At 41.2% G+C, this 26223-nt stretch overlaps 1 protein-coding gene across 12 annotated transcripts in view; it reads left to right on the top strand.

The window, feature by feature from the left end:
- The window catches only part of C2CD5 (C2 calcium dependent domain containing 5), a 377832-nt gene that overhangs the window by 337415 nt on the left and 14194 nt on the right, over positions 1-26223 (top strand). For 11 of the 12 annotated variants that reach the window (XM_033951251.1, XM_033951262.1, XM_033951260.1 and 8 more), the window contains 5 exons: positions 3959-4045; positions 12953-13003; positions 13195-13296; positions 14250-14440; positions 25073-25219. In XM_033951251.1, the coding sequence (XP_033807142.1) occupies positions 3959-4045; positions 12953-13003; positions 13195-13296; positions 14250-14440; positions 25073-25219 (578 nt within the window). The remainder of the gene's footprint in view (positions 1-3958; positions 4046-12952; positions 13004-13194; positions 13297-14249; positions 14441-25072; positions 25220-26223) is intronic. The other variant, XM_033951254.1, reaches the window with a different exon arrangement.

Below are 26223 nucleotides of genomic sequence, written 5' to 3'. Positions count from 1 at the left end.
GTAGACACAGTGAAAAGAGGGAAATTGAAGACTGGCTAGAAAGAAAGAATTTAATTTAGACAGATGCAGAAAATAAATTGAGAAGGGAAAGGAGAGAGTGAAATGCCAGGCCATTGGGAGTGGGGGAGGTAAGGGAAGAAAATGGATGTCAGACCAATGGGGGTGGAGGGAGAGATGGAAGGGGAGGTGGACAATTTCTGGAAGAGACATAGAAGGAGAGAAGATTCCATTTGGAAGGGGCAGAGAGAGGGCAGACAATGGATGGAAGGAAGAGAGTAATGAGAAGATGAGGAAAGCAGAAATCAGAGATGACAAAGGTAGAAAAATTTTTTCTATCTATTTTATTTTTTTGCTTTAGGATGAAGTAGTATTGTAGCTGTGTTGATAAACGTTTATAAATAGAAAATGGAAATAAGGTGATCCTTTTATTGGACTAATTTTAATACATTTTTAAACTTATTCTATATTAGTTTCCAAACTTACATCACCAAAAATTGGAGACAAACAAGAAATCCCTGAAATATAATTAAACAACCAAAATACATAGAAAATGAATAATGATTATTCGCCCACAACATTAAGGCAATTGTGATCCAAAAATTAGAAAAATAAATCTTACTTAATCAATATAAGGACATTGAAAGGACGCCCCGAGACTCTTCCCCAGCCAGCCAAAAGCGAATGTATGAAATTTACACTATGACATTGATTTCTTTCCTAGCCTTTAGAAATTCCTCAAGCTGCTTAGGGTCAAAAAATTGAAATTGTTTGCCTTCATGAACAATATAACAATTACGAGGAAGTTTTAACATAAAATTAGCAGATATAGCCTGAACCCTAGCCCTAAGGGCCAGAGAGAGAGGAGAGAAGACACTGGATAGAAGTAGGAGAGGAGAGAGAAAGGGGAGCAGATGCAAGAAGGAAGTAGGGAGGATAGAAAGGGGATCAGATGCTAGATGAAAGTGGAGAAGATAGAGAAGAGAAGATGCTGGATGGAAGGGGTAGAGAAATAGGGCACATGATAGAAGGAAGGGATAAATAAAAAGGGCACATGCTGGATGGGAGGAAGATGATATAGAGTTAATGAAATACTGGAGAGAGTGAGGGAAAGAGGTAGCAAGCTGTAGGTAGACACAGTGAAAAGAGGGAAATTGAAGACTGGCTAGAAAGAAAGAATTTAATTTAGACAGATGCAGATTATAAATTGAGAAGGGAAAGGAGAGAGTGAAATGCCAGGCCATTGGGAGTGGGGGAGGTAAGGGAAGAAAATGGATGTCAGACCAATGGGGGTGGAGGGAGAGATGGAAGGGGAGGTGGACAATTTCTGGAAGAGACATAGAAGGAGAGAAGATTCCATTTGGAAGGGGCAGAGAGAGGGCAGACAATGGATGGAAGGAAGAGAGTAATGAGAAGATGAGGAAAGCAGAAATCAGAGACGACAAAGGTAGAAAAAATTTTTCTATCTATTTTATTTTTTTGCTTTAGGATGAAATAGTATTGTAGCTGTGTTGATAAACGTTTATAAATAGAAAATGGAAATAAGGTGATCCTTTTATTGGACTAATTTTAATACATTTTTAAACTTATTCTATATTAGTTTCCAAACTTACATCACCAAAAATTGGAGACAAACAAGAAATCCCTGAAATATAATTAAACAACCAAAATACATAGAAAATGAATAATGATTATTCGCCCACAACATTAAGGCAATTGTGATCCAAAAATTAGAAAAATAAATCTTACTTAATCAATATAAGGACATTGAAAGGACGCCCCGAGACTCTTCCCCAGCCAGCCAAAAGCGAATGTATGAAATTTACACTATGACATTGATTTCTTTCCTAGCCTTTAGAAATTCCTCAAGCTGCTTAGGGTCAAAAAATTGAAATTGTTTGCCTTCATGAACAATATAACAATTACGAGGAAGTTTTAACATAAAATTAGCAGATATAGCCTGAACCCTAGCCCTAAGGGCCAGGAAGGCTTTTTGCCTTATCTGTGTATCTCTTGCCAAATCAGGAAATACTCTTATTTTAGACCCTAGAAACTGGGAGTCCAAATATCTAAAGGAAAGTTTCAATACACTATTGCGGTCTAGTTCAAAGGCAAAGAGAACCAGTAATGTAGTTCTAGGAGTAACCACTTCCAAAGAGGATTCAAAAAAAGGCAGTGAGACCCAGAGCTGCTTCTCTCTCAGCTGCACCTTCAGAGTCAACAGAACTTCTCAGACTCTCTGAAGGTAATGAGCTCGGGTAATAGGAGGGAGTGCCTCCAACAACATCCCCAAGACTTCCATCAAGTATTTTTTAAGCATATCCACAGCTGGGATTAATGGGGATTTAGGAAAATTCAAAAGTCTTAAGTTAAGTCATCTTGATTGTTTTTCAAGGTACTCTAAACGTTTTGCAATATAATTTGTATCTATAACTACCAAGGATTAACAAGTCTCCACAGCCTGGACTCTAACCCTTAAAGAGTCCATTTCTTGTCCATGTTAAGTGGCAACCTGCGCTTGAACCAGCACTGCATCAGAAATATTTTTCAAATCAACAGTATTTTGTCTAACTTCTTTTAATAGAGAAGACTGTATGCCATTAATGGCATCCCACAGTGAGTCAAGAGTCACAACAGCTGGTCTTAACATCTCTTGCTTCTCTGAGACCAGAAATACCCGGGTCTTAGTTTTCATTAGATTACTCACTGCTTCTTGACCCAAGGTTTTGGAAGTTGCTTGTATCATTTGTTCTTCCTCCTCTGGAGTATACTCCAAACTCCCATCAGACCACCCCCCTTGCTTACAGGGCTATCATCCTGTACAGGTTCCCCTGCATAATGCTGGTCTGCTGGTAAACTTTCACCAAGGTGTGGAGTAGCTGTTTGTTCTACAGGCTTAAAGACGCCCCATTCAAACTGCTGCCTGAAGCAAAAGTTCCGGGCACAACAGAAGGAGATGAGGTCACCAGTCCCATTGGAGCTCGGAAGTAGTCAAGAGTAGACTGCCTCATTCCTGGAGTGGATGGCACCACTGGGGGAGGCTCCTACACCTTTCCTCTCCTCTTCCCCATCAAAAAAGCAAAGGGAAAGCAAGGTATGGCAGGCTAGACTCAAACAAAATTCCAAGCACCGCTCGTATGCACTTCCAATGCTGCCTTTCAGTGTGCCTCTACAGTGCAGCTTTTCAGCACGTCCTTTCATCACAGTACCATTTTTGGTCTAATTTAATACATTTTAACTAATTCAGAGTTTAGAACTCCCTTCCTCTGTTCAGGACATGATACCGTAACAGCAGAATACTTTATTGATCTGAGGAAAGAGGTTTTAGCTTCTGAAAGCTAATTGAAAAATGTAATAGTCCAATAAAATTGTATTGTCTTATTTTCCATTTTTTATTATTTGTTAAATTGTAAAGTAATTATTGCTAGTTTTTTTCAAATTTACATCTGCTATCTTTATATTTTGCAAGTATTAGAGGACATGCATCACCGTTTCTGTGGTGTTGCATTGTATGCAGAGTCTGACTTCTTTGTGGTTCAGTTTAACTTTTATCTACATATTTCTATTTTTAGTTTCTGATTACATATTCCATACTGGGCAAGGGTATTTCTATGTTCTGTGTGTACGAAAGACAAGGTTTTCTGTTAGCAATGACTGGGTAAGATCGATCTATACTAGTCTGACTTGTTTAGTTTTACAATGGATATATTGATGTTCTACTGCTCAAAGCAGTATGTAAGATGCTGCCTTTTCCTAGGTACACTCTTGTTGTGTGACGGGTGGACTATAACTAAAATCATGTTTTTCATATAGAGGAGGGGGTGTTAAAAAATCATAGACCCCGGGTGTCACATATGCTAGGTACACCACTGAATGTTGTTATAATTTAGTACCCAAACAGAACTGCATTCACTTTTTCTGTTCGAAATTCTGCTTTTGATATTTTTCTCTTGAATCTAAGCTTTTGTAGAAAATGAAGAACAGCTACAGTTTCCCATGGAACTATGCTCCGATTTACCAGTATCTCAACCGTTCTCACCAAGTAAAGGTTAGTTATGTAGAAATAATAATTCTACTGTCTGGTATATTTTAAATAAAAAAGGTTACTTGTAAAAAAAAACCTTAGATATAACTCTAAGAACATTTGTCACTTAGGGCTCCTTTTACAAAACTGCTGTAGCAATTCCCCCATGGCAAATGCACTGAAGCTTTCAATTCCTATGGGCTTCAGTGTATTTACCACAGAAGAATCGCTACTGCAGCTTTGTAAAAGAATCCTTGAAAAAAACAAATTCTTCCTAGCCAGCCCAAATGACAAACTCAAAGACTCTTCAATCTCCTTGAATGGTCAAGTCTATCCTATTGTCAACTCCATAAAAATTCTGAGAGTAACCCTGGACCGTCACCTTATTCTTGAAGCGCACACTGAGCTATTGATTAGAAAAGGCTTCTCGACTCTATGGAAACTAAGAACCATCAGGAAGTACTTTTTGCAGATGATACCAAGATTTGTAACAGAGTAGACACCGAAGAGGGAGTGGAAAATATGAAAAAGGATCTGCAAAAGTTAGAGGAATGGTCTAATGCCTGGCAACTAAAATTCAATGCAAAGAAATGCAGAGTAATGCATTTGGGGATTAATAATAGGAAGGAACCGTATATGCTGGGAGGAGAGAAGCTGATATGCACGGACGGGGAGAGGGACCTTGGGGTTATAGTGTCCGAAGATCTAAAGGCGAAAAAACAGTGTGACAAGGCAGTGGCTGCTGCCAGAAGGATGCTGGGCTGTATAAAGAGAGGCATAGTCAGTAGAAGGAAGAAGGTGTTGATGCCCCTGCACAGGTCATTGGTGAGGCCCCACTTGGAGTATTGTGTTCAGTTTTGGAGACCGTATCTGGCGAAAGACGTAAGAAGACTTGAGGCGGTCCAGAGGAGGGCGACGAAAATGATAGGAGGCTTGCGCCAGAAGACGTATGAGAAGAGACTGGAAGCCCTGAATATGTATACCCTAGAGGAAAGAAGAGACAGGGGAGATATGATTCAGACGTTCAAATACTTGAAGGGTATTAATGTAGAACAAAATCTTTTCCAGAGAAAGGAAAATGGTAAAACCAGAGGACATAATTTGAGGTTGAGGGGTGGTAGATTCAGGGGCAATGTTAGGAAATTCTACTTTACGGAGAGGATAGTGGATGCCTGGAATGCGCTCCCGAGAGAGGTGGTGGAGAGTAAAACTGTGACTGAGTTCAAAGAAGCGTGGGATGAACACAGAAGATTTAGAATCAGAAAATAATATTAAATATTGAACTAGGCCAGTACTGGGCAGACTTGCAGGTCTGTGTCTGTGTATGGCCGTTTGGTGGAGGATGGGCTGGGGAGGGCTTCAATGGCTGGGAGGGTGTAGATGGGCTGGAGTAAGTCTTAACAGAGATTTCGGCAGTTGGAACCCAAGCACAGTACCGGGTAAAGCTTTAGATTCTTGCCCAGAAATAGCTAAGAAGAAAAAAAAAAAACATTAAATTGAATCAGGTTGGGCAGACTGGATGGACCATTCGGGTCTTTATCTGCCGTCATCTACTATGTTACTATATGTTACTTTGATGCAACTTCATTCCGTTTATTGATGCAAGCCTCCATACTAAACATACTTGACTACTTCAACATCATTTATCTGGGGTCTTTCAAGAAAACTATTCAAAGACTCCGAATCATCCAAAACTCAGCCGTCCGACTGATTTTTGGTATAAAAAATGGGACCACATAACCCCCTATTACCAAAAACTTTTTTGGCTACCCCTGGAGGCAACAGTCCTGTTCAAATTTGCCTGTCTTTGTTTTAAATCTATACTTGGCTTGGCCCCCACATACCTGATCGCACATTTCAACTTGGACTGCCCCAGCAGACCTACACGCAGAGTCCACATGTTCGCCCATCCGTCAATAAAGGCATGCCGATACAAAAGATACCTAGACAGAACACTCGCTTTCCAAGCAGGCCAAATGAACAACTGGCTGAGCAACTTAATAATGCACTCTTCATCCTATCTAAGTTTTAGAAAACTAGTAAAAACAAACTTGTTCAACCAATTTGTAACCTAATTGCTCCCATTGCCCTACCGCTTTACTCCATCTGATTTTTACCATGATCTCTCATTCCCGCTCTGTTCTCTGCCTACATGTATTGATGTCTGTCCAGTGCCCCTATTCTCGCTAATTATTTGCAGCATGTTCCCAGCCCTCTTATCCCTATTCTGCTTCATGTACTTTAAAACCTTACTTTGTACCTATCTTCAAACTACTATGGCTTTGGCGGTATATAAGAATAAAATTATTATTATTATTAAGATTTACAAGTTATAAGAGACAGCAATTAGCTAAAACCATTTTCTAGATTCAGTGTTATACTATAATTTAAGCACAGAAAAGTGTAAATTTACAATTGTCTGCATTAAATAGGGATCCTCATAAAGCCAGGATGGCACCACCTTTTATGGCAGAACTGGAAGAGACATTTTTGAATACACATCACACTAAACCTTTTAAGTACTATTGGTACATTGATGTGTTTATATGATTTGACTGAGGAAGAAGAAACTCCAAACAATTTAGTTTATCTTTTAGTGCATCCCATCCTTCAATGATTTTCAAAATTTTCTGCTCTGAATTGTCAGCTTTTTAGACACCACAGTTTCAACCAATAATGATTATATACTAACATCTACTGTATATACAAGAAACCAACTGATGGAACTATCTGATGGAACCAATTAATGGAACTATCTGATGGAAAAAGGATAACCAGTAGAATACTGTTACATCATGATACCAAATTTATTGAAATCACAAAGTAGACAAAAGTGAACATCACAGCATGGCACCATGAGTCAAAGATTCCATAGTCAAGAAGAGTATATATTTTACAGGAAATAAATTGCATTCTAGAAGCTATATGAATAGAAATTTCATGTGTAACAGAGAAAGGAAAAGCAATGGGATGATTAGTATTGTCCAACTGACTAGGATGATGAAACTGAGAAAGAAGACAAGTTTATTTATACATATAGAAATACAACTACGAGTTTGTTGAGGGATTTGCCTCCCCTTTACCAAAGACGCGTCCACAGACAGTGGGGTTGAAGATTTTAATCTCTTAGAGACTGATTAAAAGGCAGCCCAGGGAGACAAGCTCCTGAGGACTCTCTGGCCCTGATTCTCTAAAGTGCATCCCGATTTTAGGCGTCCTACAGCTGTCTAATCAGCCAATCGGGATGCACGTTATTAAAAAAAAAATGCTCCCAAGGCAAGCCTGAAGGCACCTCCGGGAGCCTAGGGAGACCCGCAAGATGCCTAAGCTCGTCTATGGGCCTTAGGCGGGCCTTAGGCTGAACCTAGGCGGCCCTACGCGTCTCCCTAGTAGAGGAGAAGCTTAAAATGTAGGCCAGCAAAATGCTGGCCTACATTGTAAGTAGACGCGGCCGCTATACTTATCGCGGCAAGGGATCTCTCTGCTGCTATAAGTATAGCGGGCCGCGGCCTCCTGACCAGGAGGGTGCCCAAACCCTCTGCCCGAAGACGCACCCCCCCCCCGACACTACCGACCGCCCCCCCCACACTACCGACCGCCCCCCCCGACATTACCGACCCCCCCCCCCCCGACAATATCGATAGCTGGCAGGAGGGTGCCCAATCCCTCCTGCCCGAAGACGCACCCCCCCCGGCGCTAACCCCCCCAAACCTCCACTCCACCAAGCCTGTTCTTAGAAGGGTCTTGCACGTCTTGAGCCGGCAGGCACGCCTCGTCGAAATGAAGCGGGCCCGCCCCTTCCCGGCCCATCCCGCCGAAGCCTAAGGCCTGATTGGCCCAGGCTCTAGAAGCCTGGACCAATCAGGCCTTAGGCATAGCGGGTCCGCCCATCCCCACTTAATCTAAGGCCTGATTGGCCAATCAGACCTTAGACTTAGTGGGGATGGGCGGACCCGCTATGCCTAAGGCCTGATTGGTCCAGGCTTCTAGAGCCTGGGCCAATCAGGCCTTAGGCTTCGGCGGGATGGGAAGGGGCGGGCCCGCTACATTTCGACGAGGCGTGCCTGCCGGCTCAAGACGTGCAAGACCCTTCTAAGAACAGGTTTGGTGGAGTGGAGGTTTGGGGGGGGTTAGCGTCGGGGGGGGTGCGTCTTCGGGCAAGAGGGATTGGGAACCCTCCTGCCAGCTATCGATATTGTCGGGGGGGGAGGGGGGATCGGTAATGTCGGGGGGGGGCGGTCGGTAGTGTCGGGGGGGGGTGCGTCTTCGGGCAGAGGGTTTGGGCACCCTCCTGGTCAGGGGGCCGCGGTCCGCTATACTTATAGCGGCAGAGAAATCCCTTGCCGCGATAAGTGTAGCGGGCTGTTTCTAATCTAACCCGTTTCTCTAACCCGCGTCTGTAACATGGCGCCGGTTACAGAATCGGGGTTTAGTTTAGGCCGATTCTGAATAGGACGCCTCTCCCGGGCGTCCTATTCAGAATCAGGGCCTAGGTGTCTTGCGGGCCTCGCCTTCAATATAGGCGGCCTGCCTGGGGAGCATTTTTTTAAAAAAACGTGCATCCCGATTGGCTGATTAGACAGCTGTAGGACGCCTACAGCTGCCTAAAATCGGGACGCACTTTTAGAGAATCAGGCCCTCTGTGCGTATCTGAGGCAGAAATATCTTCTCCAGAGTCCAGCTGCTGTGAGAAGCTGAGCAGGCAGGCATCGTCCCACTTCGTGAGTTCAACCTATTACTATATATGGGAGAAATTGGAGGGGTGGTGGTGAAATTTGCAGTTTCTGGAGCTTCCTTTGAGTTTGGGTTTTTAGCACCAAAACATTTGCCCCCGCGGCCAGATTTTACTTCCTGATTTTATTTTAAAAGCCTTTCTCTGCCTCAAAACACCTCCTAGTTTTGGTTAAATCACTTATAGACTCCTCAGGTCTGTTGACATCGATGATATGCCAAATTTGTGATGGATGGATAGCTGAGGAGCGTCCATGCGTCACATGCTGTGGGGCATGTGAGGAGGGGATGGGAGCAATGGGCTCTGGCCCTTCCAAAAGGCTGGAGTCACAATCAGCTTGGTTGCTGGGTCAGAAATCCCTTCTAGAGCTTCCTGAGAGTTACTCAGTGTAGTCGGCAAAACGCAAATTCACAGACACTACCATTATGTCTAAACGTCACTTAAGTGAACAGTTAATGACAGTGCCTATGAAGAAAGGGTAGTGCATGATTTAAAACTGCATGACTGGACAAACTTATAAACACAGAACTTAATAGTTCAGAACTAAATGTAAAGCTGACTGTACTGTGTACTGTGACATTGATAATGACAATGATGTTTGCGACATCTGTCTGAAAGCTAATGCAGGAGGCAATTTCTTTACTGGCAAACGATGGGAAGATTGGAAGTTTTATTGTCTTAAATAGTATATGAAGCAGAAGGCGCATGTTGATTCTGTGGTGAAGCTTAGGCATCAAGAATCAGGAAGTTTACTGAGAATGCTCACAGAAAGTACCGGTGACAAAAAATGGTACAAAAAGTAGCACATGAGAGTGCAAAAGCTGAACTTGTAAAAATTGTGATCAATAACATACTCTTGGCTATAAATATGAATGCTTCTGTGCCAGTTGTTCTATACACAGCCAACTGGTGAAATATATGTCAGTGCTTGCAAGTTGACACAGCAATGCATTTGAGTTTGTAGAGTGCATTATCCCAAGACAAGCAGGCAACATATTCTCACATATGGGGACATCATCCACAGAGCCCCGATGCGAACAGCTTCACAAGCAATCTTGCTTGAAAAACTTTTACAAAGTTTGTAACTGTCGCACCGAGCATGCGCGAGTGCCTTCCCGCTCAGCGTAGGGTATGCGTCTCCTCAGTTCTAGTTTTTCCGCGGAGCTGAGAAGCCATCACTTCAAAGATCTGCGTGAGCATCAAACTAGTTTGGTCTTTTTTGCCTTCTCTGCCGCGGCTTTCATTTGTTATTTTACTCCGAGAGTTGTTGCGATGTGCGTCAGTTTTTTAAAAAATCGACCTTATTTTGAACTTCTGGTGACGGAACCCATTCCACGGTCTAGTCCCATGGACTTCGATTTGGCTGCGGCTGTCTCTACCTCGATGTTCCTTCCACTCACTGGCTTCAAGAAGTGTAGTCGGTGCCAAAGTGCAATCTCCATCATCAATCCCTATCATTGGTGTATTCAGTGTCTGGACCCAGACCATTGAACGGAGTTGTGCATGCGCTGCGCTACACTTCAGAAGAGATCTCTTAAGAAGCGTCGGGTTCAACAAGAGAAAATCTTTGGAGGTTTAACGTAGATAAGTGTAAAGTGATGCATGTCGGTAACAAAAATCTTATACATGAATACAGGAAGTCCAGTACAGTACTTGGAGAGACCCCCCAGGAAAGAGACTTGGGAATACTGGGTGACAAGTCAATGAAGCCATCCGCGCAATGCGCGGCAGTGGCGAAAAGGGCAAACAGAATGCTAGGAATGATTAAGAAGGGGATCACGAACAGATCGAAGAAGGTTATCATACTACTGTACCGGGCCATGGTATGCCCTCACCTGGAATACTGTGTCCAGCACTGGTCACCGTATATGAAGAAAGATGCAGTACTACTCAAAAGGGTCCAGAGAAGAGTGACTAAAATGGTTAAAGGGCTGGAGGAGATGCCGAACAGTGAGAGATTAGAGAAACTGGGGCTCTTCTCCCTTGTAAAGTGGAGACTGAGAGAGGACGTGATCGAAACATTCAAGATAATGAAGAGAATAGACTTAGTAGATAAAGACAGGTTGTTCACCCTCTCCAAGGTAGAGAGAACGAGAGGGCACTCTCTAAAGTTAAAAGGGGATAGATTCCGTACAAACATAAGGAAGTTCTTCTTCACCCAGAGAGTGGTAGAAAACTGGAACGCTCTTCCGGAGGCTGTTATAGGGGAAAACTAAAATTCAATGCAAAGAAATGCAGAGTAATTCATTTGGGGATTAATAATCGGAAAGAGCCGTATATGCTGGGAGGTGAGAGGCTGATATACACGGATGGGGAGAGGGACCTTGGGGTAATAGTGTCTGAAGATCTAAAGGTGAAAAAACAGTGCAACAAGGTGGTGGCTGCTGCCAGAAGGGTGCTGGGCTGTATAAAGAGAGGCTTAAACCGTCTGTTCTACCTTGGGATCTTAATCTGGTCCTGTCCGTGCTGGTGTACTCACCTTTTGAGCCTTTGGGTGCCTGCTTGTTGAAGGACCTTATTCTTAAAATGATATTTTGGGTGGCCATAACTCTGCTAGACACGTTTCTGAGCTGCAGGCTTTTCTCTTGTAGGTCTGCCTTTCTGGAGCGGGTGGTGTTGCGGCCTGTTCCTTCCTTTCTGCCAAAAGTGGTTTCACCTGTTCATGTCAATCAGTCCGTGGTCCTCCCGGTGTTGGGTAGTCAGGAGGGCTCTTCGGAGCAGACACAGTTGCGCAAGTTGGATGTCTGCCGGGTCCTTTGCTCTTATGTTCAGCGGACCCAGAAGGTCAGGAAATCGGATCATCTCTTTGTTCTCTTAGCGTGTCCTTGTAAGGGGGATGGCGCTTCCAAGGCTACCATTGCACGGTGGATTATGGAGACTATTGCTTTCGCATATCTTTTTCAGAAAAAGCCTATTCCAGAATTTCTCAAGGCTGTTTCCACTCGGAGTCAGGCAGCTTCTTGGGCTGAGTCTTCTCTTATGCCTCCGGTGGATATTTGTAAGGCTGCGGTTTGGTCTTTGCTGCATTCCTTTGTCAGACACTACCGTGTGGACAATTCAGGTGCATCGGGATGCAGTATTCGGTGAGCGTTTTCTGGTGTTGGCCCTTCGAGGGGTACTGCTTGGTACACCCCATCAGTAAAAAACTGTACCGGTCTAGAAGGCGACACAGAAGGAGAAATTAGGTTCTTACCTGCTAATTTTCTTTCTGTTAGCTTCTAGACTGGTATATTCCTGTATATTAGTTGTTACTCCTGTTCAGAGTTTTTGTTACGTTTATAGTTCCTTTTTCTTAGTTCTGCTTGACTATTCGGCAGACTGAAGTATATAGGGAGGGACAGCTATTATGTACCATACCAAAGTTTTGGTCTCAGGCTCCACTTGCTGGTCATGATGAGCTATTACCAACCAGTAAAGAACTGTACCGGTCTAGAAGCTAACAGGTAAGAACCTAATTTTTCCTTTAAGGTCTGATTTAAATTTCTGATAGAATGGTTCAAGACACAGATGTAATGGCAAATTGTTCTATAAGGATGGATGAATAACACTGAAAATAGAATATGAGTTATGTTAAAAGCATATCTGGTGAAAAGAGGGTACTTTTTCCTGAAATGAGCATAGGGTTCTGTATGGTGTGTATGTAGCCAAGACAAAAAAAAAATGGAAAACCTGTAGTTTTGAATTTTACGTGTAAGTGGAAGGATCTTATGATGAATATGTGAAGAAATTGTCAATCAGTGTTCCCTTTGAAGTGTTGGGGGGAGTGGGGGTAACACGGTCTCCTCTCTTCGCACCAGATCTTAATTTTTACCACAGTATGGATTAATTGTAATCTTTTTAAGTCAATCAGACCAAAAATTGTAGATTTCCCAATATTCTTTATCAAACAATAGACAAAACAAATTTTCTTCAGTTTGAAAAAACTATTTCTGCATTAGTGATGATATGTATGATTATAATGTTAATGTCAAAAATAATACCAAGAATTCTTAAGCGATTTATGAGTTCACCACCTGCCAGAGGCATCAGTTGCTTTGATCTCAAATCTAAGTGGATTAATTATTATAATGAAGCTGTACACAATCATGGCTGATAGATTCTCATAAAGTCTATAAGATTATACAGGAGCATTTCTTTGTGAAAAATCTTTATATTGTTGCATACAAAGTATGCTAATATCATTTCTCTTGTCCCCTCAGATATGCTAGATAAAACAAGCTGCAGCACAAATACACCAGCTACATACAGAAGTAAGTTCACCAAATTCTTTGCTTTTTGCTGCGTTGCAGAATCATCACCATCCTTTTTCTCAAAAACAGATAAATGCTTCATCAGAAGATGCATTGCCATGATCAGGAGACACCATCCATATTTTTTCTTAGTTCTTTTTTTCTTTTTTCTTTTTGTTTTTTGTTTTTTCTTTCTGTCTGTGTGTTTTCAGCTACTTCAGTTGATTACAGTTCCTTTGCAGACAGATGCAGCAGCTGGATAGAGCACATTAAACTGAGAGCTCAGACCATAAGGCGTGGATCAGTTAAGACAAGTAGGCGGATGTTGTTTCTACCAAGTTATAATGCCAATCCGAAGCATATCTTTGATTCTCCGGTGGTGTGGAACGATGTTTCCTATACAACAGCAATACTGCAGATTATACTTCCAACATACAGAGTGTGAAAGCTGCAAGTTCTTCCCCTTTGCCTTAAAATAGAAAAGGAGAAGAAAAAGAGATAACATCCACATTAGATTTAAAAGTTGATATAAATATCTCAATTAAAAATAAAATGCTGAATCTTAAATCTTTTTTTATTACATATGTATGTGCAAAATTGTAAAGTACTTTTCACGAGAAGAACTAAATTAGAAAAAGAAACTTTAGTTTGAGATTAGTGATTATGTTTGGGCACAACTAGGTTATATGGAAGCTACTACTACTATTAATTATTTCTATAGTGCTACCAGACGTACGCAGCGCTATACAGAGTCTGATGATAGTGATTAAAATGGGGGAGATTAGAATAGTAAAATACATCACTGTACAACTTTCACGCTCTTTCTTTAAATAATTTGTTCTTCAAACAATTATATAAAATGCAGCCTTTCATTGATTTTTTTTTTTTTTCCCTTTTGGTTCAGCTTTTATCTTCTTTTTGTTACTGGATTTTTGTGCTCACTGAAGCATTGTTGATTGTTTTCTTTGCAGGAATGTCACTTTTTTGAAAAAAAAAAATCAATTTCAACTGTTTTTCATCTTTTTGTATCATATGCATGCATTGCATGATTAGCTCTTTTTTTCATTCTGGTCTGCGCTTTGTTACGTGGCTGAACTGCTTGAATGCTTTCACCCATCTATTTGGGAAAAAAAATCCCTGAAGATGAATTACTTATAGACATTTATTTATACATACATCTAGAATTGTATAGTTGTAGATCTTTCATCATTAGACGCGTTATTAAATTTTTTCCTTACAATTTCTATCTGTTTTGTTTTGTTTGTAGCTGCTTCCCTTGACAAAGCAAGTCCACTTGCTGAAGGGCATGCTCGCCACCATTCTGTCACCACTTGCACCAGTTCCACGGTTACCGTTGTCAAAATGACACCCCTTTCTTTCATACCTGGAGCAAAAATAACCAAATACCTTGGGATTATCAACATGTTTTTTATACGAGAAACTACATCCTTGCGTGAGGTGAGCTTCATAATGAAGACTTTATGAAATAATATTTTTTATTTTATAGTGTATTGTATCTGGGAATGTGGAAAGAGTGATGCAAAGAGTAGAGAATGACACGGTGGTGGTTACTCGCGGCTAGCCGCGTTTAGCCACGGGTAACCCGCCGGAACGGGGAAAGAAAAATAGCAGTCATTGCGGGGACGGGGACAAGGCCATTCACCGCCCCATGGAGCGGTGAATGGTCTTGTCTCTGCAGTGAGGCATCAAGGATCGCGCGGTCCCCGCAGCCATCGCCCGCCCGCCCATAGCCTTTAGCCAGCTCCCTCCCTCCACCTCACCTTATACTCCAAGTTTGCCAGCTTCCTTTTTCCTGAGCCGCACGCGTTCAAAAAACCGTGCACGCGCGGCTGTGCGAGTCAATCAATCTTCTCCTCTGACGCAACCGGAAACAGGAAGTTGCAGGAGAGGAGAAGTTTGATTGACTCACGCAGCCGCTCGTGCATGGCTTTTTGAATACATGCAGCTCGGCAAAAAGAAAGCCGGCAAACTCGGAATATAAGGTGAGGTGGAGGGAGGGTGGAGGCTGCTAGTCCTTTCAAAGATCTGTAATACATAAATATTGTTTCGTTGTGGGTATTCTCCCCTCTTTAGCAGAACTGGTTTATCATTTTAAAATCATGGCAAGAAAATATAATGATAAAATAGCAACTAATTTTGCCTATTTTTATATACTTAAAAAAGTACTACATTTGAAATGTATATCACCCAGTCCATAAGGTGAATGTCCATATTGCTGTCTGTTGTTCTGCTGAGCACTGGCATTGAAACAGCAAAATGCATTTATTGCATACTTGTCCTCTGTCGGAAACATTATGGTGGTATATTAGTTGTGTTGATAAAAATTTATAAACAAAGCCCTGCCAGCTGAACATCTCTTTCTCTAGTTCAGCAGCAGGAACTTTGATTTATAAGAATGGAATAAGCTAAATATTAGAGTACTAAGGCTTATATGGAAGCTGCAGGGACGGTGACGGGGCGGTGAATGGGATGGCAGTGGCGGTGACGGGGCGGTGAAAGGGATGGCGGTGACGGTGACGGGGTGGTGAAGGGAACGGCGGTGACGGGGCAGTGCAGAGGATGGTGGGACAGGGCAGTAACGGGGACAGATTTTTTCACCGTGTCATTCTCTAGCAAAGAGCTTTACCTTCACAATAAATTCATTGAAGATTCCCTCATTCTTTTGTTCATGAACACCAGTATTCATGAATTAATTATAAGTGTTCCTCAAGAACTTATGCACAGGGAGGATACATTTATAACAGAGTACCTAGGCAGAGAAGGCACATAGATGCATATGTTGTACTTATTTTATCAAGGAAATGTATATTCCTGTTTACTTTGATAAAATTACCCTACTGTAAAGTAGATGCAGAAATGCATACCTGCTCAGAGGGAGGCACCTATGACATACATATGCAAATATTATAGTACCATCATACATCTATGGAATAGTAGGTAAGGAAGTGAGGTTGGGGATGGAGTAGAGACAGAGGTTGAACTGGGCAAGGGTTGAAGCAGAGCTCCTCCATACAAAAAGGATTCATCTGCCCCTGCCATCTCCATAGCACAATCAATATAAAAGCCTTTCTCAAATCATACCATCAAAGCTCATTTGCTTACTTTGACAAATACTGTTAAAAGGGGCAGTTTTAAATTGGCACTTCAATTTAAGTTCTACAATAGGGTGCATATAAAACCGGTTCTATAAAAGCACTTAGGCACACCTCCTTGCAACCATGGGCAAGTCACCTAACCCTCCAAAATATAAGTAAAAACTTGGATTGTGAGCCCACTAGGGACAAAATACCTGCATATATAACAAAGTAAAAAGCAAGGAAACAAACCCCACGAAGAATTAGCAAACAATGAAGGAGGGGGGATGATACACATCAACCAGAGATAAAATGAGTGAATAAATATTTATTAAAAAGTCAATAAAGAGTCTTTATCAAATGTTGAATTCAATCTGTGTTGCAAACCCGACACGGTCCATGTTTCGGCCTTAAAGCCCTGCCTCAGAGTGTCTGAAAGAGCAATAAGAATAGCCTTACTAAGTAAAACCAATGGTCTCTCAAGCCTAGTGGCCCATCCTTATGGTGGCCAATCCAGGTCACTAGTACCTGGCAAAAACCCAAAGAGTAGCAACATTTCATGCTACCGATCCAGGGCAAGCAGTGGCTTCCCCCATGTCTTTCTCAATAACAGACTATGGACTTTTCCTCCAGGAAATTGTCCAAACCTTTTTTTTAATCAGCTACACTATCCGCTCTTACCACAACCTCTGGTAATGCATTCCAGAGCTTACCTATTCTGAGTGAAAATATATTTCCTTCTATTGGTTTTAAAAGTATTTCCCTGTAACTTCATTGAGTGTCCCCCTAGTCTTTGTAATTTTTGGACAGAGTTAAAAATCAATCCAGTGGTACCCATTCTACTCCACTCAGGATTTTGTAGACTTCAATCATATCTCCCCTGAGCCGTCTAGTTCCAAGCTGAAGAACCCCAACCTTTTTAGTCTTTCCTCATACTAGAGAAGTTCTATCCCCTTTATCATCTTGGTCACTCTTCTTTGAGCCTTTTCTAGGGTGGCCAATGTTATGCTGATTTTTAAAAAGGCTTCCAGGGGAGATCCAGGAAATTACAGACTGATAAGTCTGACTTCAGTTCCTTTCTTGAGATAAGGAGACCAGAATGGAACACAATACTCCAGGTGAGGTCACACCATGGAGCAATGCAGAAGCATTATAACAATCTTAATCTTGTTAATAATCCCTTTTTAAATAATTCCTAGCATCTTGTTTGCTTTTTTGGCCACCGCCACATTGGGCAGAAGGTTTCATCATAATGTCTAAGGTTCAAGGTTTATTAGTATTTGATGAATCGCTAAATCTGTTACAAAGCGATGTACATAATTATAAAATAGAGTAAGATTATAAAAATATACAATTCATGAACATTAAAATTAAGACAGGACAGACTTTAGTTGGAAGGGAAGGGGGTAAAAAGTTACATCTGTTATATCAAGAAAAACAAATAAGGGAAAAACAAAAGGAAGCAGGGTAGTTAAAAGATTAAAAGTATCGTAAAAGTCAGAAGAATTTTAAATGTTAAAAGCATCTTTAAAAAGGTGCGTTTTTAAGGATTTTTTAAAAGAAAGGATATCTTTTTCGTTTTTAATGTGTTGTGGCAGGGAGTTCCACCATTGAGGACCAATTACAGAGAACATGTCAGATCTTTGTGTACCTATTATTTTTAGAGAAGGTACAGCCAATAGATTTTGAGACAATGATCAGAGTGTTTGTGTAGAGCTGTGGGGAATTAACATTCTTGCTATAAACTGGGGTTCGTTGTAAGCTAAGGTTTTAAATATAAGCAGCATGACCTTAAACAGAATGTGATGACTGATGGGGAGCCAGTGAGCATCAATAAATAGTGGTGTAACATTTGGTGTGACATCCAGATCTTTCCCTTGGGCGCTAACCCCCAAGGTGGACCCTAGCACCTGGTAACTGTGATTTGGGTTATTCTTCCCAATGTGCATCACATTAATTTCATCTGCCACTTGGATGCACAGTCTTCCAATTTCTTAAGGTCTGCGTGCAATTTTTCAATCAGCACACATTTAAACAATTTTTAACAGTTTAATGTCATCTGCAAATTTAATCACCTCACTCGTCTTCCAATTTCCAGATCATTTATAAATAAGTTAAATAGCACCAGTCCCAGTACAGATCCCTGTGGCTCTCCACTGTTAACTCTCTTCCATTAAGAAAAATGACTAACCCTACCCTCTGTTTTCTATCCAGTAACAAATTCATAATCCGCATCTGAACTTTGTCACCTATCCCATGACTCTAATTTTCTCAGGAGCTTCTCATGAGGAACTTTGTCAAAAGCTTTCTAAAAATCTAGATATACTACATCAACCAGCTCACCTTTTTCCACATGTTTATTCACACCTTCAAAGAAGTCGAGCAAATTGGTGAGGCAAGATCTCCCTTGGCTGAACCCATGCTGATTCTGTCTCATTAAATCATGTATGTCTACATGTTCTACATTTTTTACAATTGTTTTCACCATTTTGCCTGGAACTGAAGTCAGACTTATCAGTCTGTAATTTCCTGGATCTCCCCTGGAAGCCTTTTTAAAAATCAGCATAACATTGACCACCCTCCAATTTTCAGGTACTACAGACGATCTTAGCGATAAAGAAGCATTATAACATTCTTAGTCTTGCTAATATTGTGCTTAGAACTGTGAAAGCTTTCCTGCTTCAGACTGGTTAAATCATTTCCATTATAGCACAATTCTATATCATCTCCAAAAAGTGTATGTAATATAGGTTATCTTGCGGTGGTCAAAATATCAAGAATTATTCAGTTATTTCTTCAATCTCTTTTAATTGATGTCCAAATGCAGGTTCACCCATAAATCCTGTGGAAAAAATCTTTAAAAAATTCAAAGCAAACTCAAATGTTGTTCAATCAAAATCTCCAATATTATAAACTTGACTCTCTATATATCTGACATTACTGTACACATGTAAATTCATAATATGTTTGTCTATGCATTAAGTATGTCAACCTTGTAACCAGTTCTGAGCTCATTGGGGAGGATATAAAACTAACCAAATAAATAAAATATTCTAATTATAATGAGTCTCCTTTTAATCCATATAATATCTTGCTCATTGTACAATTCTGCTCACTCCATTTGCTGTCTTGCTTAACATGTTTCACTGGTGTCTTCAGTAGCAAAAACAAAACAAAAATATATATATATAATGTAATACTATCAACAATATTCATCCCTCTAATTTCTCACAATTCTAGTTGATACTCTTGGTCATAACCAAACTGTTACCAAAAATGGATAGTAATTAAATTCTACAATTGGCTGGATAACAAGAAAGGAATCTTCACAAGTTATTCACTTCCCTTCCCATTATTTAACTGACTGGCATCATGTAACTGGGCCGAGCTATACAATATACCAGTCACCTATCCACACACCCCCAGGCACCATAGTTCTCTGTAAAATCATAAATACAAGGTTACACACACATTCCACGTTTATTCCATTAAAATCCCCAACCAGGTCTTCCGGATCTCCTGGTTGTCCCAAAGTCCTTCCTGGACTTCTCATCTCTCCAGGCTTCTCCAAAGTCCTTCTTGACCCTGCATTAGCCTTCCATGTCTTCGGCAACATCCGGTGCCATTTACCGGTCCCTCTGCCAGTTGTCACTGTCTTAGCTGGTCCCTCCGCCAGACTGCTCTTCAGTCAATTAAGTTAAGGGGATAGACAAAGACAAATATATGTATTTTTATGCCAGTCCTTTGGCCAATGCTCCCTGGGTCCTTGGACTCTCCCAGCTTTCCGTCACTTGGTCATCTTATCCAGCACACATGCTCTAAGGGCTCTCTCAGCCCCTCGGTTATCTTCTCGCTGATGTATGCACCAAGGACTCCTAGCTGCTCCATAACTCAGTTATCTTATCCCGCACACACGCACTGAGGGCTCTCCCAACCCCTCAGCCGTCTTCTTGCAGAAGACGCATGCACTGAAGACTCACCTAGGTTCTTAACCTTTCCCACCTCCGGTCGTGAAGCCTAAGCCCCTTGACTCCAGTCTCAACCGGGTCCCCGGCTACTTCTTAGCACTTCCCCTGCCAGTATACAGGTCCCTGTGGAGCCTCCCACCACCAGGCTTCTCCACTGCACCAGTCTTCCCTGTCGGGACTGGTCAGCCACATAGGGCCAGATCTTTCTCCCAGATCTCTCACACCACCGGACGTCTATTTTCTGCTGACCCATAACTTATGCCCACCCTTGTACCTCTCCATGTGAATACCCCTTTTGCAGTTACATGCTATGCACCATACATAAGTGCTTATACTCTATAGTCTTTGTACGCAAATGGTGCTTACATTTATTTATTTATTTATGTAAAAAATGTATAATCTGCAGCTTCCAACAGTTCTGTTTATAATTTAAACAAGTTTAGGAACTAAGGACCAAATTCTATATATGACGCTGAAAATGTCTACGCTTAGCGCTATTCTAAAAGCTGCCTTTGAAGTTAGGTGTTGTTTAGAGAATTTGTTTAGTGTCTCTCTAATTTGTTTAGTGTCTCACAAAATCTCCACATTCCGAGGATTTCCAAAGAGGGGAGAACAAAAGGTAAGGGAGAACTGGCATGGCTTACCAGACAGGTGAGGGAAGCCATAAAAGAAAAGAAGGACTCTTTCAAAAAATGGAAACACATGAAAACAACCGAAGCATGGAAAAAACATAAAGATGATCAGAAGAAATGTCACAAGGCGGTGAGGGATGCCAAAAAGGACTATGAGGAAAAAATAGCGCAAGAGGCCAAAAACTTCAAACCCTTCTTTAGATACGTGAAAGGGAAAAACCCCACAAAAGAGGCGGTGGGACCCCTGGACGACCAGGGAAGAAAAGGGTACATCAAAGAGGATAAACAAATTGCAGACAAACTAAATTCCTTCTTTGCGTCCGTCTTTACGGAGGAGGATACCGCAAAAATACCAGAAGCAGTGAAAGTGTTTAGTGGAGTAATAGAAGACAGCCTCACCACAGTTGAAGTGGAGTTGGACCAGATATACTACCAGATCGACAAACTTAAAAGTGACAAATCCCCTGAACCGGATGGAAGTCACCCGAGAGTTTTAAAGGAACTGAAGGTTGAAATCGGAGAGCTATTGCAAAAACTTGCCAATCTGACAATCAGAACTGGACAGATACCAGAAGACTGGAAGATAGCGAACATCACGCCAATTTTCAAAAAAGGATCGAGAGGGGAACCGGGCAACTACAGACCTGTGAGCCTTACGTCTGTCCCTGGAAAGATGGTTGAAGCACTGATCAAGGATAGCATAGTCCAGCACCTAGATACACACGACTTGATGAAACCCAGTCAACATGGGTTCAGGAAAGGGAAATCATGTTTAACGAATTTACTTCAATTTTTTGAGACCGTGAACAAGCAAATTGATAGTGGAATGCCGGTGGACATAATATATTTGGACTTCCAGAAGGCGTTCGACAAAGTTCCACATGAAAGACTTCTCAGAAAACTACAAAGCCATGGAATAGAGGGAAATATACACAGGTGGATAGGCAAATGGCTGGAAAACAGAAAGCAGAGAGTGGGCATAAATGGGAAGTTCTCAGACTGGGAGAAAGTGACTAGTGGTGTGCCCCAGGGCTCGGTTCTTGGGCCGATCCTATTTAATATTTACATCAATGACCTGGAAGAAGGAGTATCCAGTGAGATCATTAAGTTTGCAGACGACACAAAGCTATGCCGGGCAATCAGATCGCAGGAGGATAGCGAGGAACTCCAGAGCGACTTGTATCAGTTAGAGAAATGGGCAGAGCAATGGCAGATGAAGTTCAACGTGGAGAAATGCAAAGTAATGCATTTAGGTAGTAAGAATAAGGAACACGAGTATAGAATGTCAGGTGCAACTCTGGGTAAGAGCGAACAAGAAAAGGACCTGGGTGTACTGATAGATAGGACCCTGAAGCCGTCGGCACAATGCGCGGCAGCGGCAAAGAAAGCAAACAGAATGTTAGGCATGATAAAAAAAGGAATCACGAGTAGATCGGAGAAAGTCATAATGCCGCTTTATAGAGCAATGGTCAGACCACACTTGGAATACTGTGTCCAACATTGGTCTCCCAACCTAAAGAAGGATATAAAACTGCTGGAGAGGGTGCAGAGACGAGCAACGAAGCTAATAAGAGGTATGGAGAGCTTGGAATATGAGGAACGACTCAAGAAACTGGGACTGTTCTCCCTTGAGAAAAGGAGGCTGCGAGGGGACATGATCGAGACGTTCAAAATGCTGAAAGGCATCGATAAAATAGAGCAGGAAAATAAATTATTTACATTGTCCAACGCGACACGGACAAGAGGACATGGTTTGAAGCTAAGGGGGGACAAGTCCAGGACAAATGCCAGGAAGTTCTGCTTTACACAGCGAGTGGTAGACGCCTGGAATGCTCTCCCAAAGGAGGTTATTAAGGAATCCACTGTGCTAGGATTCAAAGGCAAATTAGATGCACATCTCCTTACGAGAGGCATAGAGGGATATGGGTGACTAAAACTACATCAGGTGTATACCTGACTGGGCCTCCGCGTGTGCGGATTGCCGGACTCGATGGACCATGGGTCTGATCCGGAGATGGCAGTTCTTATGTTCTTAAATGACCAGCATTTAGGCACAGCCGTTTCTGCCAATGAAAAGCAGGCATAAATGTCTGTGTCTATATTATGCACAGAGCAGGGAAATTCTAGAACACTGCACCTGACATTTACCCATGCCCCTCCCCTGGCCATCTTTTGAAATCCACACAGTAGAATTTGCACATGCCACTTTATAGAATACACTTAGAAAGTTGTGCTTGTAAATTCTAATTAGTCCCAATTAGTGCCACTAATTGTTAATTGGCAATTATTGGCACTTATTGGTATGCTAATCAAGTTGCACATGCAGCTTGGCAAAGCACACAGATTTGCACATCACTTTGGTTGCAGTATATAGAATGTGTGGCGCAGGGATTAGAGCTACAGCCTTAGCACCCTGAAGCTGTGGGTTCAAATCCCTCACTGCTCCTTGTAACCCTGGGCAAGTCACTTAATCCCCTCATTGCCCCACGTACACTAGCTAGAGTTTGAGCCCACCGGGACAGATAGGGAAATATAATAAAGTACCTGAATGTAAACCACTTAGGACAGAGGTAGGCAATTCCGGTCCTCGAGAGCCGGAGCCAGGTCAGGTTTTCAGGATATCCACAATGAATATGTATGAGATGGATTTGCATGCACTGCCTCCTTGCGATGCAAATCTATCTCATGCATATTTATTGTGGATATCCTGAAAACCTGACCTGGCCTGGCTCTCGAGGACTGGAATTGCCTAACCCTGACTTAGGATATAAGTGGCATTTAAATAATAAAATAAATTCAAGGATAAGATTATAGAATGAGGGGATAAGAGGGTAAATGTATACGTGGGGTCCTATGTCAAATAACAAAAGTGCCTGCCTATTTTATAAAGGTAATATAGGCTTCTATATTTATCTATAAAATAGGCACCCAGAACCAATCCCAGTAGCATGCAAATGCTTATGTACAACTTTACATCTGTTCTGAAGAAGGGTGTCAATGTGTGCTCTATGCAAGTATCTGAATATTTACTGACGTATGCATATATATTGCAACTCTACCCCTGCTAGTCTGGAAGCACCTACATTCTGCCGTATTTACTTATATGCATGTATGTAGCCATACAGTTTCATAAAAGCCTTTTGAGGTTCATAATACCAACATGCACAATTATCTCAAATTTAATAAGCTTTAGAGTGAAAAATCATATTCTAAACTAAGAGTGAAACTATATCAATTTTTTTGTCTTTTTCCACCAGGCTAATAAGTTTCTTGGAATTTATATGCATGGCTTTGTTTCTGTTTCTGCACTGTATTAGTGAAAACATAGGTTTGATTCCAAACTCTGGCTTGTATTCCTATAGTGAACTGGAAAATAACATTCACAGATCTCAGAGAAACCCCAGCATTATGTATGAACAATGACCGTTATTGGCTAGTTTGTGCCAGAGGTTAGAATTTTGGCCAATGACTTTGTCATTGATAGCTGAACTAGATGAGTGGAGATAAAATGGATGGAATATGTAGGTGGTTGTGAATTAAGGCTCCTGAGTTGTAAAGAGGTCAAGTTTCACGTGAGTTGGAAGTTCAGATGAAGAAGAAAGAAACTGCTGGTTCTAAACAATTGCTCAATCAAATCCATGTCAATTTTATACATTTTTATTGAGTGCTATTACTTTATAATATCTTGATCTTGCCCAATAAATGTTCAGTAATTAACTTCTAGCTTGTTTTATAATCTAAGAACTCTCCCAATCATTATTCTTCTCAAATAGGAGGGTTAAAGTCTTTTGGAACCCTAGTGAAGATTATCTTGTGGTTACTGTAGCTTGGCCAGATAACTTTAATTCTGTTTTGGGCTACAAATACCTCAATATAGTTGTTTTTACTTTATTATGTTAAAGAGCAGAATTAGAAAATTGGGCATAACTATTAGAGAGGCGTTGACCCAGCACTCTGAATGAGAGGATGTCACTGAAGGTGAGAGAATAAAGTAGAGCCGGTGGGGCTCATTTTCAGAACACTTAGGTTTTTATGGTACATTGTGTATCTAAGTGCTTTGAAAATGAGCCTCTTTGTATGATATTCTAATGAGAGCCCAATTTTAGGCCTAATGATTTACAGGGAAATCTAAACAATAAAAGGAAAATGCAAGAAACACCATTTCTACCAAAGCTAGAAAATAACTTTTTCTACTCAAAGAAACGTAACAATATAAGAGCATTACAAGCCCCATTATTCTTAGTGAGGCCTGTTTGTTACCTTTGCGCTTAACTCAAATGTGTGTTAAGTTAGTAAATGAAACCATGTATTTTAATGCAAGAGAAAATACGTAGGTCAGGTCTCCTCTAACGAAATCATTGAGTTTTCTTATATCAGTATATTTTGTTATTTTAGGAAGGTGGAGTCAGCGGCTTCCTACATGCATTCATTTGTGAAGTGTTTGCAATGGTGCGGGCCCATGTTGCAGCTTTAGGAGGAAATGCAGTTGTCTCGTATATAATGAAGCAGTGTGTATTCATGGAAAACCCCAATAAAAATCAGGTAACAGTAATGGATTAACATTTTCTTATTGGCAGTAGTGTCATATTATTTGAATGAAAAATTGTCAAGACAAAAAGTTTTGAGAAAACCCAACCTCATGATAAATACAATCACCAAACCAAAGAAGCACAGTATGTATAATTCAAAACAAAATCAGTAAAACAAAAACCCAAAGGTGCAAATCTTTTTTCCCAATACATAATTAAAAACAAATATAGCAGGCCAGTGTCCAGTCTCTTCTCATGTACCAGTATTCATTCAGGTCAACATGTTTCGGCATCTTGCCTGCATCAGGGGCTAACTTCATAAACGTACAGTACCATCGGTAATCTATTCACACTCAGAGCACCAGATTAAAGCAGAAAATGGTGCTGGAAGCAAATATGGAAAAAAACAGAAGAAAAAAAAAAATCATCAAAAGTATACACAAGAAAAAATATAAGATTACATGATAACTTTTAACAATGAAAGAACATCAGGCAGTAGTTCCAAAAGGAAAGAAACATAGTATTAAGTGTTCATAACTATTCCTCCTAATTCTTTTACTATTTGATTAATAATAATAACAGTAATATTCCTAAGAATAAAATTAGTAACAATAATATTAACATATCTAAATATATATTTGGATATTAAATGTCAATATAACCTCTTTGATTAAACAGTTGGAGGAGTTGCCATACAGTGAGAGATTAGGGAAGCTGGGACTATTCTCCCTTGAAAAGAATGCAGACGGGATAGTACGCCTTAGAACGCCAGACGGGAATTATGTGGAAACAGATTCTGAAAAAGCCAAACTACTGAACGATTACTTCTGCTCAGTCTTTACCTGCGAGGCACCAGGGCAATGGCCACGGCTGGAAGCAAAAGAAAGCAAGGAAGACCCATTTCTGAATTTTGAGTTCACACCAGCTGATGTTTACAGAGAACTTTCAAGACTCAAGGTGAACAAAGCCATGGGACCGGACAATTTGCACCCAAGAGTGCTCAGAGAGCTGTGCGAT

This window comes from Geotrypetes seraphini, chromosome 7 (genome assembly GCF_902459505.1).
Source record: "Geotrypetes seraphini chromosome 7, aGeoSer1.1, whole genome shotgun sequence".
Lineage (NCBI taxonomy): Eukaryota > Metazoa > Chordata > Amphibia > Gymnophiona > Dermophiidae > Geotrypetes > Geotrypetes seraphini.
The sequence above is the reverse complement of the archived record's forward strand: the minus strand, read 5'-3'. Positions and strand labels throughout refer to the sequence as shown.